Below are 16,369 nucleotides of genomic sequence, written 5' to 3'. Positions count from 1 at the left end.
CTCTCTTTCTCCTCCCCTTCCCCTGCCTAGTTCCTCCCCTTGACAAGTGGCCCCAGAGCCGTGCCAGGAGGACTGTGGAAGACATTGTGATGAGCAGTACAGTCTCGCCCCGGCTTCCTCGGGTGACCGGAAGTGGGAAGGGCTCACACGCACCGCCGAGGCCCCTCCAGGCCTCACGGCCTTGTGTTTCTCTGTGCGCTGCCTTCTCTCTTCTTCCCCCTCCTCCAAGGAAGCTGGCCTGTTTCCTTAACCTAGCTCCTCCATCTGCACCCCAACCTTCCCAGTGTCTTCTCCTAAATCCCACAGAGAGAGCCCTTTACCCCGTCCCCGTGTCTCTGTACAGCCCAGGCGGCTCTGGCTGCTGCATGGAAGGCTGTGGTAGGGTCTGCAGGGCAGAGGAAGTCAGAGGAGGAAGTTATACCAGGGCGGAAGGGCCCAGCCCGACCGCACCCCGACAGCACTGGGGTGAGGGGAGGGGGGAAGAGAGTCTTTAGAGGACCCTCCTGAAGGGGTCCCCGCTTGCTGCTTTCTGTGAAAGGGTCTGAGTACTCAGTAAACCAGCACTTGCTGGGGCATGAGAGATTGCAATCTGGCACAGGACCTAAAGCAACAGCAGCTAAACAGAGACAGTGACCACATTTATGTGCAAAGAGCACACGGCAAGGTGTTAGGGGACCCTGGGAAATCTTCCACCTCCTCAGTTCCTCATTGGTCATGTGAGAAGACTGAACTCGGGGACCTTGGCTCTGAGGCCTGAAATGGTGTGTTCATTGTAGCCTAGCTCTCGTATCACAGCATGCATGCCCTTCTCAGGTGTTAAAATCAGACTGCAGGTATTTTTACCTACCTCCCTACCTACACGGACAGATAGGTGTGTGCGCGTGCGTGTGTGCGTGTGCGCATGCGCACATTCTAGGCTGTTCCATGCTCTCCTGGGCCTTTGTGGGTGCGGTGGACTTGAGGAGCCATCAGACTCCCTAATAAATGGGATAAGTGCCTTTTGAAACATCCCAGAGCCGGTAGCTCAATGGTAGAGCACTTTCCCAGCATGGGCAAGGTTCTGGGTTTGATCTCCAGCTCTGGGGTGAGGGGAGGGGGGAAGAGAGTCTTTAGAGGACCCTCCTGTCCACTGCCCTCTGTGTCAGGACACAAGGAGGAGTCAGCAGGCTGCCATCAGGAAGGGGCCATGCCAGCCCCAACCACTCCATTCCCTGTTCTCGCTCAGGCTCCAAAACTGTGGCGAGAAATCCCTGATGTTGCAAAGCCACGTGGGTCTGTGGTCCTTCATTAACTACAGCCTGAATGGAGACAGATCCTATCTGCTCAATCTAGGTAATCCAGACCGTGGAAGGCAGACAGGCTCTGTTTGCTCTCTCTATAATTTAATATTCCTAATTGCCGCCTGGTCCCTCTCTCCTGCCCTCGATCAGGTGCTGGGGGCGGGGGGGGGGGGGGCTAGTGTGATGGGAGGCTCTAGCCTGTCAGAAGGGAGTTCATCCACTCCTTCCTCAGCCGCTCCCTGAGGGCTGCAGCCTGGGGAAGGTGCTGGGGTGAGAAACACACCCCAGAGTTCAAGGCAGGACCCTGAGCTCTGAGAGCTGAGGTGCAGAAGGAAGGACAAGTAGAGTGTGTATGCCAGGGGCTGGGGGCCTCTGCTTCCTATTCGGTTAGGTCCCTTTTGTGCATACCAGGCAGCCCTGGGGAAGGGAAAGCAGCCATTGCTGACCTTCTCAGCAGCTTAGCGGTGTAACTTAGTGTAAGAAGGGTCGTAGAGGATGGGGAGGTGGAATTTCCTGGGATTTCAGCTGCCTGGTGGAACTCCCAAGCACCTGCCAAGAACCATGTTGCCAAAGGATTCCATCCGGGAGGATTGGAAGCAGACGTAACCTCATGGGTGGGTGGGAGGGACTAAGGAGGCAGGCAGTGGTGGGGACCAGAGAGGACAGGGGCTGGAGGGTCCGTCTGAGCCAGCACCTCCCTACTACATTCTGACGACCGGGACCTTGGGGTCCATCAGTCCCAGCGTCCACCCAGGGGACTGAGCGTAGAGAGGACAGTCTGTGAGCGTCTGGAGTCCACGTCCTTCCTCTTCCCGCACCAAGCTGTAACTCTTGGCCTAGAATGACTTAAGCAACAGGAAAGAGAGGAGAGAAAGGAATCGGCCCAGTTGCTTCTAGTTTGGAGCTTTGCACTTCTTGCATTAAATGCCTAGCTCACCCTGAAGCTGGGCTAGGTCACATGCACACAGACCGGCCAAGAGGAAGTCGATGTGCATTCTCTCCAGCCTCTCGCTACCCCCCTTGAAAAGTTGAGTGTATTTGTTTTCTACTACTTGGCACTAGAAACAAGGGCTTACAACACCCACCCATACACACACACACACACACGTGCATGCACATTTGTTATTTCAGTTTGTTTAGGCCAGGAGCCTGGCCCTGGCTCATGGGGACCCCAGCCCTGTGCCCCCTCCTAGAAGCGGGACTCGAATCCACTTCCACGTGCTCTCCACAGGCTGCCCACAGCCTCCTGCTGCTTCAGGGCTGCCCCCAGGGTGAGTCTTGCGTGCGGATCCCATGAAATCACAGATGTCATCCCCTCTCCCCATTCTACTGCAGAGAAGTTAAGTCACGGCCAAAGGCGTTGACAGCCAGAGGCAGGATGGCCACAGCGCCCCCTAAGGGTCTGCTCGGCACACGGTTGATACCCTTGGAACCAGTGAATGGCAGAATGGGGTCTGATTACGCCATAACAGTACTCTCTTCTGTAGAACTGGGGGAGGGTTGGGGAGGTGGCTTGGTTTGGAAGCCAGAGTGTCGGGCAGCAGGGGATGGTTTTTCGTTATGGTGTACCCCATCAATCTAAGGACGGTACCCTAAGCCTCACTCTTCTCACCGTGCAATGAGGAGAATTTGAGGGCACCGGAGGGTTGTGGTTAGACTGCTGGCGTGGAGTGTTCAGCGCGCACAGCGCCCAGTCAGCTCCGTAACGTAAGACGTCCGCGCAGGCTCCTCCGCTCTGGGTGCCTTCCTCTCTCCGACCCACCAAGGCTGAGACGCAGGATGTCAGGAGGTCCAGACTCGCCCATACTGGAGTTATTTGTAGCTGGTGCCACTTAGTGGCGTAGACCGTGGGGGAGGGGGTAATGAAGGGATTGGGAAAGAAATTGGTCTCTTGTCATCAGCAACCCGAAATGACTCCTCACATTCATCTGCTTCCCTGCCCCGCCCTCTCCTTCCCCAGTTTAGTGGTGTGGAGCGAGGCAGGGGCTCCTCTCTCTTGTTGCTTTCCGTCCGTCTTGTCATTTGTTACAGGGGATGTTCACACACACACACACACACACACACACACACACACACACATGGAGGGGTGGGCGGCTTATTAGGTTCTTTATGAGTTAGAAAAGAGTCTTGGTGGTTGGGGCTGGGAAGGTGTCTCAGTGGTAGAGCGCTTGCCTTGCATGCATGAGGCCCTGGGTTTGATTCCTCAGTACCACATAAGCAGAAAAATAAATAAATAAAAGGAAGTGGCGCTGTAGCTCAAGTGGTAGAGCGTGGTAGCCTTGAGTTAAAGAGCTGAGGGACACCACAAAAAATAAAATACCTAGGAATTAACTTAACCAAAGAAGTGAAGGACCTCTATGATGAAAACTTTAAAAACTTGAAAAAGGAAATAAAAACAGAACTTAGAAAGTGGCAAAAACTCCCATGCTCCTGGATTGGAAAGATCAACATCGTGAAAATGACAATACTTCCCAAGGCTATCTACAAATTCAATGCAATACCTATCAATATTCCAACCTCATTCTTCAAGGAAATAGAAGAGGCAATCCAAAAATTCATATGGAACAATAAAAGACCCCAAATAGCAAAAACAATCCTCAACAGAAAGAACAGTGCTGGAGGAATATCAATACCAAATTTCAAACTCTACTATAAAGCCATAGTAATCAAAACAGCATGGTACTGGCACAAGAACAGACCTCAGGACCAATGGAATAGAATTGAAAACCCAGAAATGAACCTACAGACCTATAGTCATCTAATCTTCGATAAGGGAGCTAAAAAAATAGAATGGAAGAAAGACAGCCTCTTCAGTAAATGGTGCTGGCAAAATTGGTTAACTACTTGTAGAAAACTAAAGCTAGATCCTTATATATCACCCTGCACCAGAATCAACTCCAAATGGATCAAAGACCTCGGAGTCAAAGCAGACACTCTGAAAACATTACAGGATGGAATAGGAGAAACTCTAGGTCTTCTTGGCACAGGCCAAAATTTTCTTAATAGAGACCCAGAAACAACAAATCAAAGAAAGTTTGGACAAATGGGATTGCATGAAGTTGCAGAGCTTCTGCATGGCAAAGGACATAGCTAGCAAGATCAATAGAAAGCCCACGGATTGGGAGAAGATCTTCACTAGCCATACAACGGACAAAGGTCTCATATCTGAAATATACCTGGAACTCAAAAAATTAAATCCCCCAACAACAAATCCTCAAAGAAACAACTGCCCAATAAATAAGTGGGCGAAAGACTTAAAGAGAAACTTCTCTGAAGAGGAAAGAAGGATGGCCAATAGACACATGAAGAAATGCTCAACATCCCTAGCCATAAAAGAAATGCAAATCAAAACAACACTGAGATACCACCTCACCCCAGTTAGAATGGCTAAAATCAAGAACTCTAATAACAACAGATGCTGGAGGGGATGTGGACAAAAGGTAACCTTACTGCATTGTTGGTGAGAGTGTAAACTTGTTCAACCACTTTGGAAAGTAGTATGGAGGTTCCTCAAAAGACTTCACATAGAACTCCTCTATGACCCAGCAGTCCCACTTTTGGGCATTTACCCAAATGTTCACAAACAAGACCATACTAAAGCTGCCAGCATGACTATGTTTATATGGAACCAACCCAGATGCCCCTCAGTAGATGAATGGATCAAGAAAATGTGGTATATATACACAATGGAATTCTATGCCTCCATCAGAAAGAATGGCATTGCCCCATTTGTTAGGAAATGGAAAGACTTGGAAAAAATTATATTAAGTGAAGTAAGCCAAGCCCAAAGAAACATAGGTCCCATGGTCTCCCTTATTTGCAATCACTAGTATATGTCTGAGTCAAGCAGAAAAGGTCAGATAAGGTGATGTTAGGGAAATGAACCCTAAGATATGTATTCAAATGTTTTTTTTCTTTCATGCGATTGTTTCTAACACATTTATAAGATGATTTCTTTGTTGCTTTGTATGTCCCTCCCCCACGGTATAACCCCTGCTTTCACTGTATTTGATGTTGTTATAATTTGTGGAGGGGAAGGGAAAAAACAAATCGTTTAAATAGGGACACAGGTGGACCCATTGCAACAATGAGACGTACAAGTCGTTATGTCAAAAGTGAACTTTACAACTTTGGGGGGGGGGCGAGGAAGGTTGGGTGGGGGTGTGGGGGGAGGCTGGGAAGGGATGGGAAGGGGAAACAAAGGAGGAGGCTACAATGCTTGATAAGAAATGTACTCACTATCTTGCCCATGTAATTGTAACCCCTCTCTACAGTATTTTCACAATTAAAAAAAAAAAAAAAGAGCTGAGAGACAGCGCCCAGGCCCAGAATTCAGGCCCCACCACCGACAAAAAAAAAAAAAAAGAGTCTTGGTGAAAAGAAAGGGGGAGGGGGGCGGTACTGATTTGCTTTATTAAAGAGCCCAGTGCATTTTCCTTCGTTGACCAGCCAGACAAGCCTGCCGTCCAATTGATCATTAGATGAACAGCTCTCACACCAGCTACGGGCGGAGACCAGAAGCCATTATAACCCCAGCCAACTGACGGCGTTGGCAGACTGGCCCTGAAACTAGACCTTGAGGATCAATATACCTTTCTCCATTAGCTTCATTTCCTCTGAAGGAAATGGTAGGGTCATTGTGGTTGATGTGGATTGACAGGCCTCTCTCCTGCCTCCTGCAGCCTCACAGAGGGGCACAAGTTTGGAGATAAAATTGTGCAGCCAAACCACCCAGGCTTTTAGCAGGTCTGCTTCACGAGCCTTGGGGAATTGCCTGGCTGGCAGTGATAGACCGAATCGTTTTATGAGGTAAGGAAGATGTAGCCAGCCCAGCCAGGCCTAGGGAAGGGGCTGCCAGCCATCTGGGTCATGTGGGCCACTGTTGGGACAGGAGGAAGAACTTTCTGGGCATCGGAGCCATTAGGCCACCAGGAAATGTGGCCGGGTCTCCACTACTTAGTGGCAGCCCCTGTGTGTCCGCTAGAACACTGCTCAGACCTCTGCCACCTCTGCCACTCTGCATTTTGTTGGCTGCTTGCTTCTTCTTACACTACTGGCTGCCACCCCAGCTTGACAGAGCCGGGATGTTTTTCCCGCCACATGCACGCGTGCCCCTGGTGTAGGGCCAATGGGCATGTCCCTCACGGCTTGGTCCTGCTGTGGGGCCAAGGCTGTGGGCACTGCCCAGGGTGCTGCCCTCGGCACCCCCCGAGGTAGCAGGTGTCTGGGCCAGCGTGGGGTTTAGGGCCCACCCTTCCAACCCCCTCCCACACACCCTCGGCAGCGGCCCAGGCCCTGGGCCGTGTCACAAAAGTGGAGTTCTGTGCAAACAGCCTCTCTTCCACAGAGCAGGGCTGGGGAGACTCGTAGGACCGTTGGCCATGTTCCGTCTGTTCTGTGGGCAGAGTTCTGGGAACAAGATCAACCCAGATCGCGGCCAGCCGGGTGGTGGGTGAAGGGGAGGGGCCACCGGAGCACCGAGGCTGCTGGGAGGAGGACTCTTCCAGAGGACTCAACGCTCTGGGAATTTCACTCCCCTGTTTTAGATAGGGAAATGCTTTCTAGAAATTATATATCTACATATGTATGTGTGTGTATATATATATATATATATATATATATATGTACGTATATATATGCATATGCGTATATATCCTGTTACTTGCAGAAAGTTCTTTCTGGGAACTAACTTGAGTCCTTTGTGTTACAGCCAACATTTATTTTCGTTCAGTTGACTCTCACTAGAAAGGCACAATGATCTTCCTTTTCTTTTTTAGAAAGAATTTGGTTTTCCTTAACCTTTTATCCCAGTCTTATAACACGCAAACCTTTCATTATCTTTCTCGGTTACTTATTTTTATATAAACCCTCTCCAAAAATGTGTCTTTTGAGTTACGGAGACCATAACTTAATTAGATCTTTCATTTCCAGAGGATTCTCCTTAGCTTCTTTGATGAAATAAATTAAATTTCAGTCAGATATATTCCGTGGGCTCTGGGGGAAGAGTGTGGGGAGAAGGAATCGGATGCTTTTTATAAACAGTACATTGTCTGACCACCAGTGAGTTTCCCCTTTTGCCATTGTTTGTGAAACAATGGCCTCTTTTTTTGGTGTATTCAATCCCTCAGAGAGTCTAACCTCTAACAGATCGCGGTGGCTGTGCTTTCCTGGGTACATGGCTTCTCCACCAAAAAAAAAGAGGTTTTCTGGCATCGGTGGTTCATACCTGTAACCTTAGCTACTAGAGAGGCTGAGATTTGAGGATCATGGTTCAAAGCCAGCCTGGACAGATACATCTGAGAGACTCTTACCTCCATTCAACAGGCAGAAGCCTAGAGGCTTTCTATACCTTCCCTCCATTGCAGTTGCCACGTGAATAATACAATGAATTAGCTGGGTCTGGGTCTATGAACTGAAATCTCCCTGAGGGAGGGCAGGGGCCGTGAATGGTGTTCAAGCCGTGTGCCCAGTGCTCAGGACCCTCTGACTGACTACCTGCCCGTCCACACGCCGGCGCTGACGGCCCCCCGACACAGACCCTGGCCTCCCCCACCAGCCGAGCTTTGAGTGGTTCCCACACCAGTGAGTCTGGTCTCACGGCCCTGCCCACACTCTAAGGCAGCCCCGCGTGTCCCCAGATGCCTTTAGAAGAGTTAGAGATGACGGATCTGACCCAGTGCTGTGGCGGTCGTGGTTGGAGGGGGACAAGAGAGGCCTGTAGGTTTATCCAAACCCAGTTGTCCTTGGGGACGTGCGGCCCTGTGTCTTCACGGCCATCCAGCCCACCTGTGCCTTCCAGGGCTGCCAACAAGAGCCTCTCGGGAGGGGATCTGGGTCAGCGAAAATCAGTGGGTGGCAAGGGAGGAGGCAAGAAGCAAGACGTGACAACTTGGAGAGAAGCAAAAATAAAACCGTAATATGGAAAAGACTGAAAATAGAGCTCATGGGCCGCATGCAAATCAGATGCTAATTACACAGGAATTACTGACAAGTCCTGCCATGCCTGTGTCTGGGTGTGGACCCCCCCCACCCCCGGCCGGCCAAACCTGCTGCAGGTGTCTCCCCTCCCCCTCCAACCCTCCCTCCCCATCCCCATCCACACAGCACGTCGTCTGCATGCTCAGGTCTTGTCACTACGGCTTCGCTACAGCATGGAAAGCTGAGAGGAGGCTAAAAATACTAACAATAGATACTTGATTTTTTTCTTCTAGACAAAAAGCCTTGGCATCCACGGGAGGAAGAAGCGTTCAGGCAGCATGTGACTGGTTGGTATGAAATAAACAAATGGAGAAAATAGCATGTAATTATTCTGCGTTCATTGGACGCTAATAGACCCTTCCGCGGGGGGAGGAGCCCACAGCCTGGATGACGGCCCATTTGTCAAGTCTATTGTCTTCTCAGCCTGGACCCCAGCTGGTGCTTCTCCCTGGGATTGTTTAAAGGCATTCCAAGCCGGGCACCCGTGGCTCACGCCTGTCATCCTAGCTACTCAGGAGGCTGAGATCTCAGGATCATGGCTCAAAGCCAGCCCGGGCAGGAAAGTCTGTGAGACTCTTATCTCCAACACTAGAAAACTGGAAGTGGTGCTGTGGCTCAAAGTGGTAGAGCGCTAGCCCTGAACAGAAAAGCTCAGGGAGAGACATCACCCAGGCCCTGTGTTCAAGCCCTATGACTGACCTAAAAAAAAAAAAATGTGTTTTTTTTTTTTCCCAGTCTTTCCAATATAGAACCTGTCACACTGTGGTCCTAAAGATTCTCCCCAGGTGTCTGGGTGCTGGGCAGGTGAACTTAGATGTCATCCCTTGAGTACCACACAGGGTGGCCACACCTCCCCTTCCAGCTTTTTGCCAGTTAATTGAAGATAAGAGTCTGGTGGATTCATCTGCCTGGGCTGACTTTGGCCAGGGATCCTCGGATCTCAGCCTCCTGAATCGCTCGGGCTGCGGGTGTGAGCCACCAGCACCCAGCCTAGCCCGCCGACTCTTCCTGGGGAGCACCTCTGGGTTTGCTAGGGAGCTGGGGGAGGAGGGCGCAAGGCGACCCGGAGAAAGGCAGCGCCCTTGTCTGTGCCCTGCGCTGTCACCCGGTCTCCCCCGCGGTCCTCCAGGAAGGCCCTCCCGGCCCGTGTCTGTCTTGCAGGCTCTTCTCCCACGTTGGGGACCCCTTCCTGGATGACCCCCTGCCCCGCGAGTACGTCCTCTACCTTCGCCCCACCGGCCCCTTGGCGCAGAAGCTCTCGGACTTCTGGCAGCAGTCGAAGCAGATCTGCGGGAAGAACAAGGCCCACAACATCTTCCCGCACATCACCCTCTGCCAGTTCTTCATGGTGAGCTGCGGGCCCGGCCGCCACCGCCAGGCCCCGGGAGCTGGCGTGGGAGTGGGGGCCGCTCCCAGGCCGTGGCAGTCATCGGGGGGCTTCTGGCTAGCCCCCGTTCCCCTGTCCTTAGACGCATGAGGCCCAGTAGTGCCCGGGTTAGGTGCAGCATCCCGTGCGCCCAACACTACGTGGAGCGAGCAGGGCCCTCGGGGGCCGCCCCGGCTTTCAGGGCTGGTCCCAGTGTGTCCTCTCCCCTCCTGCAGCACTGAAGGAGAGGAGCCTGGAGCCTGGAGAACAAGAAATGTGCTCTGTGGGCAGAGAAGGCCATACCCACTTTATGTAAGCTGCCCACAAGGTCCTAGAGGTGTCTAGAAACAGCAAAGATAACCTTTCATCCGCCACAGCTCCTGGTCCACAGTTCTAGCTATCAGGAAGCTCTTATTCGGCAACCACATTAAATCTGAAATCTTCCTCCCTATACTGTTCTAAACCCATGCCACTCACTCACTTCAACAATCCGTGCTGACGGGGGAAAACTGACATGTCTGCAGACATCCAACACCAGGTAGAATGGTCGCATTTTAGAACCATTTTTAAGACAACATTTGGCTTTTTTCCCCCTCGGATAGACTCTCTCAGGTTAAAACAAAACAAAAAAAGAATGTTCCTAATACCTTCTCTTTTGCCATTCACTCTGCAAATTAAAGTGATTTTCACTTCCTCTTAGTCATCCCAGAGTTGGAGATAGTCATGCTCCACCCTCCCGCCCCAGCCCCGGAGCTCAGGGCCCAGATCCACGTTTCCCGGTGACGGTGGAGGTCGGGGCAGACGCCCCTCCCCCGGGGGAACAGGAAAGGCAGCGGTGACGCAGGATGGCTGTCCTGTCCAACCTCCTGTTTTCTCCTCCTCTTCCTCTTCCTCTCTCGCTTCCTCTTCCCCCTCCTCTTCCTTTTCCTCCTCTTCTTTCTCTTCCTCTCCTCCTCCTCTTCCTACCCCTCCTCTTCTTCTTTTCTAAAACTTTTACTTCTTTCATTGTGCCAGTTCTGGGACTTGAACTCTGAACCTCACACTCTTGCTTGGCTTTTTTGCTTAAGGCTGGTGCTCTACCACTTGAACCATATCTCTACTTCTGGCTTTTGGGTGGTTAATTGGAGATAAGTCTCTTGGATTTGTTTGGCCAGGGTTGGATGCAAACCATGATCCTCCAATCTCAGCCTCTTGAGTAGCTAGGATTACAAATGTGAGCCATCAGTGACCAACTTATTTTTTTTTAATGACAGAAAAGTTGTGTATATTTGTGAGGTATGGTGTGACAGTTTGACATGTATGTTGATGGTGGCATTGTTGAATCAAACCAAGTAATCTATGCATTAACTCACATACTTATCCTGTATTGTGTGAGCACTTCAAATCTTTTAAGTCTTTTTTCAGGGTTGTATATCAATCCCAGGGCCTCGTGCATGCTAGACCCGACCACTAGGCTCTACCACTGAAATCTACATTCTTAGCAATTTTCAGGTAGCCACTACATTGTTGCGCATTGTGGTCACTCTTGAATTTACTCCATCCATCCCAGGGAAGTTTTCCATCATTTGACCAATATCACTTCAATCCTAACTCTTGTTCTTGCTTCCTGTCGGACCAGTCCTGTGGCACTTTGGTGGCATCCAGGGGGCACTGCAGGGCAAAGGGGGCGGGAAGAGGTCAGTCGCTGCCCTGATGGTGGGGACCCGGAAGTTCTTCCCCTGCTGAGCAGACAGCAGTGGTGGTTGAATGACTGTGTGATTGGCCCCCAGCCCTGGGGACAGCAAACCCAGTGCTGTGTGACAATGGTGGGGCTTCCTGTCCCCGGCCTCCCTGTCCCCTGGCCTCCCTGTCCCAGGCCTCCCTGTCCCCAGCCTCCCTGTCCCCGGCCTCCCTGTCCCCGGCCTCCCTGTCCCCGGCCTCCCTGTCCCCTGGCCTCCCTGTCCCAGGCCTCCCTGTCCCCGGCCTCCCTGTCCCGGGCCTCCCTGTCCCCGGCCTCCCTGTCCCCCGGCCTCCCTGTCCCCTGGCCTCCCTGTCCCGGGCCTCCCTGTCCCCAGCCTCCCTGTCCCGGGCCTCCCTGTCCCCACTGTGCTGATGAAACCCGCTTTTGCCCCTGCCAGTGTGAGGACAGCAAGGTAGATGCCCTCGGGGAGGCGCTGCAGGCCACGGTCAGCCGCTGGAAGTGCAAGTTCTCTGCCCCGCTGCCCCTGGAGCTCTACACCTCCTCCAACTTCATCGGCCTCTTCGTGAAGGAAGACAGCGCGGAGGTCCTCAAGAAATTCGCCGCCGACTTTGCTGCCGAAGCCGCATCCAAAACTGGTGAGCGCGCGCATCTGCCCGCGGGCCAGCTCCGTGGGCAATAGAGGGACAAGAAATGGGGCTGCTGCACTGGTGGTGACAAAATACTTAGGATCATCCCCCTCTAAAGGGGCAGGATGGTTTGGGTTTTTTGGGTCAGTCATGGGGCTTGAACTTAGAGCCTGGGCGCTGTCCCTGAGCCTCTTTGTGTTCAAGGCTCTACCTCTTGGAGCCACAGAGCCATTTCTGGTTTGAGTGGTAATTGGAGAGAAGAGTCTCACAGGGACTTCGCTGCCCAATTTGGACCGCGATCCTCAGATCTCAGCCTCCTGAGCAGCTAGGGTTTCAGGCGTGAGCCACCAGTGCCCAGCAGGGGAAAAGCTTCATTGTGGCTCATATCCATGGTCAAAGGCTAAAAACCTTTGACAAGGTAGAACGTGATGGCAGAAGCCGGAGCTAGAGCATGCAGGTGTGAGCTGTGTGCGTCAGTGCCAGGGCTGGTGCCCACAGCCAGCCAACCCCTCATTTTGTGGAGGGCCAGAGAGGGAAAGACGTGAATTTTGGGAGCAAGCCTCCAGCCAGGCACCCCTTCTCTCCTGGAGCCCAGCCTTGAGTCTGTCTCTCCATTCAGTAGCTGCTGACATCCCACAGAAATTGGATATTTCAGAGACAGCACAATGGAGAGGCAGATTACTTCCTGCCTTTCTCCCTTGACCTTAAGGGAATGGCTTTGTTCTTTAAAATGCCTAAAGTAGCCCTCGTCAGAACCACTGAATGAGTCAGCACCCACATTGTCATCACAAAACCCAAATCTTCAAATCAGAAAAGCGGGGCTCAGCCAGGACCCCGGCAGATTCTTGGAGCGCATATGGAGTAAGGCAGACAAGGCCCGCACCTGATTCAGCCTGGGAATAGAGGCCAGCCCGGCCCTCTCCAAGACTCTGCCGGGGGCTTGGCGTTACTGCCCTGTGCAGCCCCCTGGTGGTGACTTGGGAAACTTCGTGATCCCTGCTGGGTGCAGCAAATCTGTCTGGTCCAGATCTTTATTACCCGACATTCCTTCCCTGAGTAAATTTCGGAAGACTCATCGGTGTGCATCCATTCCTTCAGCAAGTTCTGAAAACCTCGCGGATACACTGAGTAGCTTTACCTTGTGAGCAAGAGACAGACAGGCACCTGCCTCCTGGAGAATATCCCCAGGAAAGGGAAAGAACTGCAGACGGAAGGCCTCGACGCCTCATTCTAGGTTAGCAGAAAGCCCTGATTTCTTAGATTCCCTGATTTTTCTTCCTAGTTGCATCTTCATCGTTCTTCTAGCCTGGGAGACAGACAGATCTTCCCTCGTCTGTCGTACAAAAGAGAAGCAAAAGCCATTTTCTCACGTAGAGGACTTTGTTCTTGTTTTAGAATGTCTCAGAATGGCAGTTGATGTTTAAATCAGTGGTGTGCAGCCAGGCGGACTTGATCTTCCAGGGTAGAAATATGTAGAGTCATTTGGAGCACTTAGGGCACCTACTGGTTAGAGACCAGAGATGCTGATAAACACCTTGTAGTCACAGGACAGCTTCCTACAAGGAATAATTAATTAGTCAAGCTAAAATGATTTTAGAAGGAAATCTCTAGCCTGTAGACTTCGAAAATAGACTTGTCTCCCAAATGGAGGCAATGCAGCCTTGGAAAGTCATCTGATTACAAAGTGTGCTCTGTGTTGCTTTTTTTTTCTTTTTTTTCTTCCCCTTACCATCCCTTCCCATCTCTCCCCCCCCACACACACACACACCGTCCACCCCCCCACCCCCGAGGCAAAGTTGTAAAGTTTGTTTTTCGACATAACGTCTTATACCTCTCATTGTTGCAATGGGTCCACCTGTATCCCTATTTAAACAATTTGTTTTTTCCCTTCCCCTCCACAAATTATACCAACATCAAATACAGTGAAAGCAGGGGTTATACCATGGGGGAGAGATATACAAAACAACAAAGAAATCATCATATAAATATGTTAGAAACAAACACAAGAAAGAAAAAACATTTGAGTCCTTATCTTGGGGTTCATTTCGCCTAACATCAACTTACCTGACCTTTTCTGCTTGTCTCAGACATATACTAGTTATTGCAAATAAGGGAAACCATGGGGCCTGTGTTTCTCTGGGCCTGGCTTACTTCACTTCATAGAATTTTCCCCTTAATTTATATCCCCCTTTAGGCTGCAACTTCCTTATCTTGATGGCCGACTAGAGTTGAGAGGAAAGGCAAGGGGATTAACTCCTTACACGTGCTGGGCTCCTCCCCCTCCCCCTCCTTCTCCTCTTCCTCCTCCCCTCCTCCTCCTCCTCCTCCCCCTCCCCCTCCTTCTCTTCCTCCTCCCCTCCTCCTCCTTCCTCCTCCCCCTCCTTCTCCTCCCCCTCCTCCTCCTCCTTCCTCCTTCCTCCTCCTCCTCCTCCTCCTCCTCCTCCTCCTCCTCCTCCTCCTCCTCCTCCTCCTTCTTCTTCTTCATCTTTTGTGGCAGTCCTTGGGGCCTCAGCACTGTCCCTGAGCCTCTTTTACTCAAGGCTAGTGCTCTGCCGGTAACGTGGCTGTTTTAGTAGCTCATTGGAGATAAGAGTCTCCCGGACTTTTCTTCCCACCTGGTTTCAAAATGCAGTCCTCAGGTCTCAACTCCTGAGTCGCTGGGATTACAGGCCTGCACCACAGAGCCCAGCTGTGTGTGCGGCTCTTTACCTCTTGAGTGGTGGGGGGTGTTTGGGGGTGAGGACCACGCCCTGATTCCACTCCAGTGAAGGAGAGAGAGATCTTGGGTCTAACCACTGCACTTTGACCTGCACCGTGGTGGCCATCGCCCCGTTCTCCCTCCCTCCTTCTCCTTTTCTCTAGAAGTCCGTGTGGAGCCCCACAAGAAGCAGCTGCACGTGACCCTGGCCTACCACTTTCAAGCTAGCCACTTGCCCACCCTGGAGAAGCTGGCCCAGAACATCGACGTCAAGCTGGGCTGTGACTGGGTGGCCACCATATTCTCTCGGGATATCCGATTCGCCAACCATGAGGTGAGCCCTCCCACCGCTGCCAACACCGGGGGCAGAGGGCCAGCGCGAGAGGCAGGGGCGCCCGCTGCTGGCCCTGCAGAGAGAAGCGGCCCAGCCACCGCCAGCCAGTGGGTCGGGCAGCCCCAGGCCTGTCCGGGATGGTTAGCATGTGGTCCTGCCCTCTGGACTTTTGAATGTCGTTGAGGAGAGAGGACGGACAGATAGGAAAAGGAAGCACACCCGTGCCCATGAGGGCAGTGTGCATGGCTGCAGGAAGCGTGGGAGGGCCACTGAGCCCAGCGTGGAAGAAGGACCCGACCCGCATCCTCCTGAGAGATGAAGTGTCCTTCCCAGCCTGGCCCGGGCTATGGTGAAACAGGGCTGTCTTGTCCGTTTTGATCAGAAGGGGAGTCTGAAACACAGAGAGAAAGTGTGTGGTCCAAAGCCACAGAGCAAAGTGAGAATCAGAGCTGAAGTCGGAGCCCACGTTTTTTGACCAATAAAGATGGGCACCTCCATCTAAGACAGACCCTATCAGTCCCGCAGTGTCCTCATTGACCTTCCAGTCAATGAGAGTCAGACCTTCCAGTCTGTGATAGTTCAATGATATTACATAGAAAGTTCCAGAAATAATTCATAAGTTTTGGATATTTTTTTCTGGCTGGTCATGGGGCTTGAACTCCAGGTCTGGGCGCTGTCCCTCAGCTCTTCAGCTCAAGGCTAGCACTCTACCACTTGAGCCACAGCACCACTTCCAGTTTTCTGAGTGTTTTATTAGGCTGGCTTTGAACCCCAATCCTCATATCTCAGCCTCCTGAGTAGTGAAGATGACAAGCGTGAGCCACAGCATCTGGTATTACATACTTTAAAAAAAATGTAATCTAATTTACTGTTATTATACAGGTGATGTCCAAAGGCCTTGCTATTTAATGAGTCGGTGCTGAGTGCCTTTCCTTTCATTCAGTGTCCTCTCTGGTCCCTCCCTCCCTCCCGTCTCCACCCAAGAGTTGCGTAGTTTACATTCATCAGTGTCCCGTGAGCTCCGCTGCTGCCCCTTTTTGCCCTTTTACCTGTTGCGTGGACTTTTAATCTGTCTTTCGGACTCTGAATTCAAAAGGCAGCGGGAGCCTGCAGTGTGTGCTGGGCAGTCTCTGTTCTGGAAGGGCTGGGAAGGGCCGAGCGTGAATGCCTGCTTCCGGTCTAGGTGTCAGTGTGGCCTGACCTGTCCTCCTTGGCCGGCCGGCTGATGGCAGGGTTCCCCAAAGGTCGATGAAGCAGACTGGGTCTGATCTTACTTGAGGCTCTGGCGTCTCCTGGAGTCAGGATGAGCCCTAAGGAGAACGAGAGAGGTGAGGCTGGTCCCACTCTGAGGGCCCTGGCAAAGCAACAAGTCCTGGCTGCCCGCACAGGGCCTCAGAGAGGTCACC

General features: G+C 52.0%; 1 protein-coding gene across 6 annotated transcripts in view; it reads left to right on the top strand.

The window, feature by feature from the left end:
* Positions 1-16,369, top strand: part of LOC138810165 (ubiquitin-associated and SH3 domain-containing protein B) — a 77,130-nt gene that overhangs the window by 42,359 nt on the left and 18,402 nt on the right. For 2 of the 6 annotated variants that reach the window (XM_069997345.1, XM_069997367.1), the window contains exons 2-5: positions 8,492-8,545; positions 9,420-9,606; positions 11,742-11,940; positions 14,794-14,963. In XM_069997345.1, the coding sequence (XP_069853446.1) occupies positions 8,492-8,545; positions 9,420-9,606; positions 11,742-11,940; positions 14,794-14,963 (610 nt within the window). Of the gene's footprint in view, positions 1-2,487; positions 2,552-8,491; positions 8,550-9,419; positions 9,607-9,860; positions 9,937-11,741; positions 11,941-14,793; positions 14,964-16,369 lie in introns of those variants that run through there. The other 4 variants (XM_069997356.1, XM_069997351.1, XM_069997360.1 and 1 more) reach the window with 4 other exon arrangements.

The sequence above is a fragment of the Dipodomys merriami genome, unplaced genomic scaffold (assembly GCF_024711535.1).
Source record: "Dipodomys merriami isolate MVZ:Mamm:240054 unplaced genomic scaffold, mDipMer1.0.p SCAF_103, whole genome shotgun sequence".
Classification (NCBI taxonomy): domain Eukaryota; kingdom Metazoa; phylum Chordata; class Mammalia; order Rodentia; family Heteromyidae; genus Dipodomys; species Dipodomys merriami.
The sequence above is the reverse complement of the archived record's forward strand: the minus strand, read 5'-3'. Positions and strand labels throughout refer to the sequence as shown.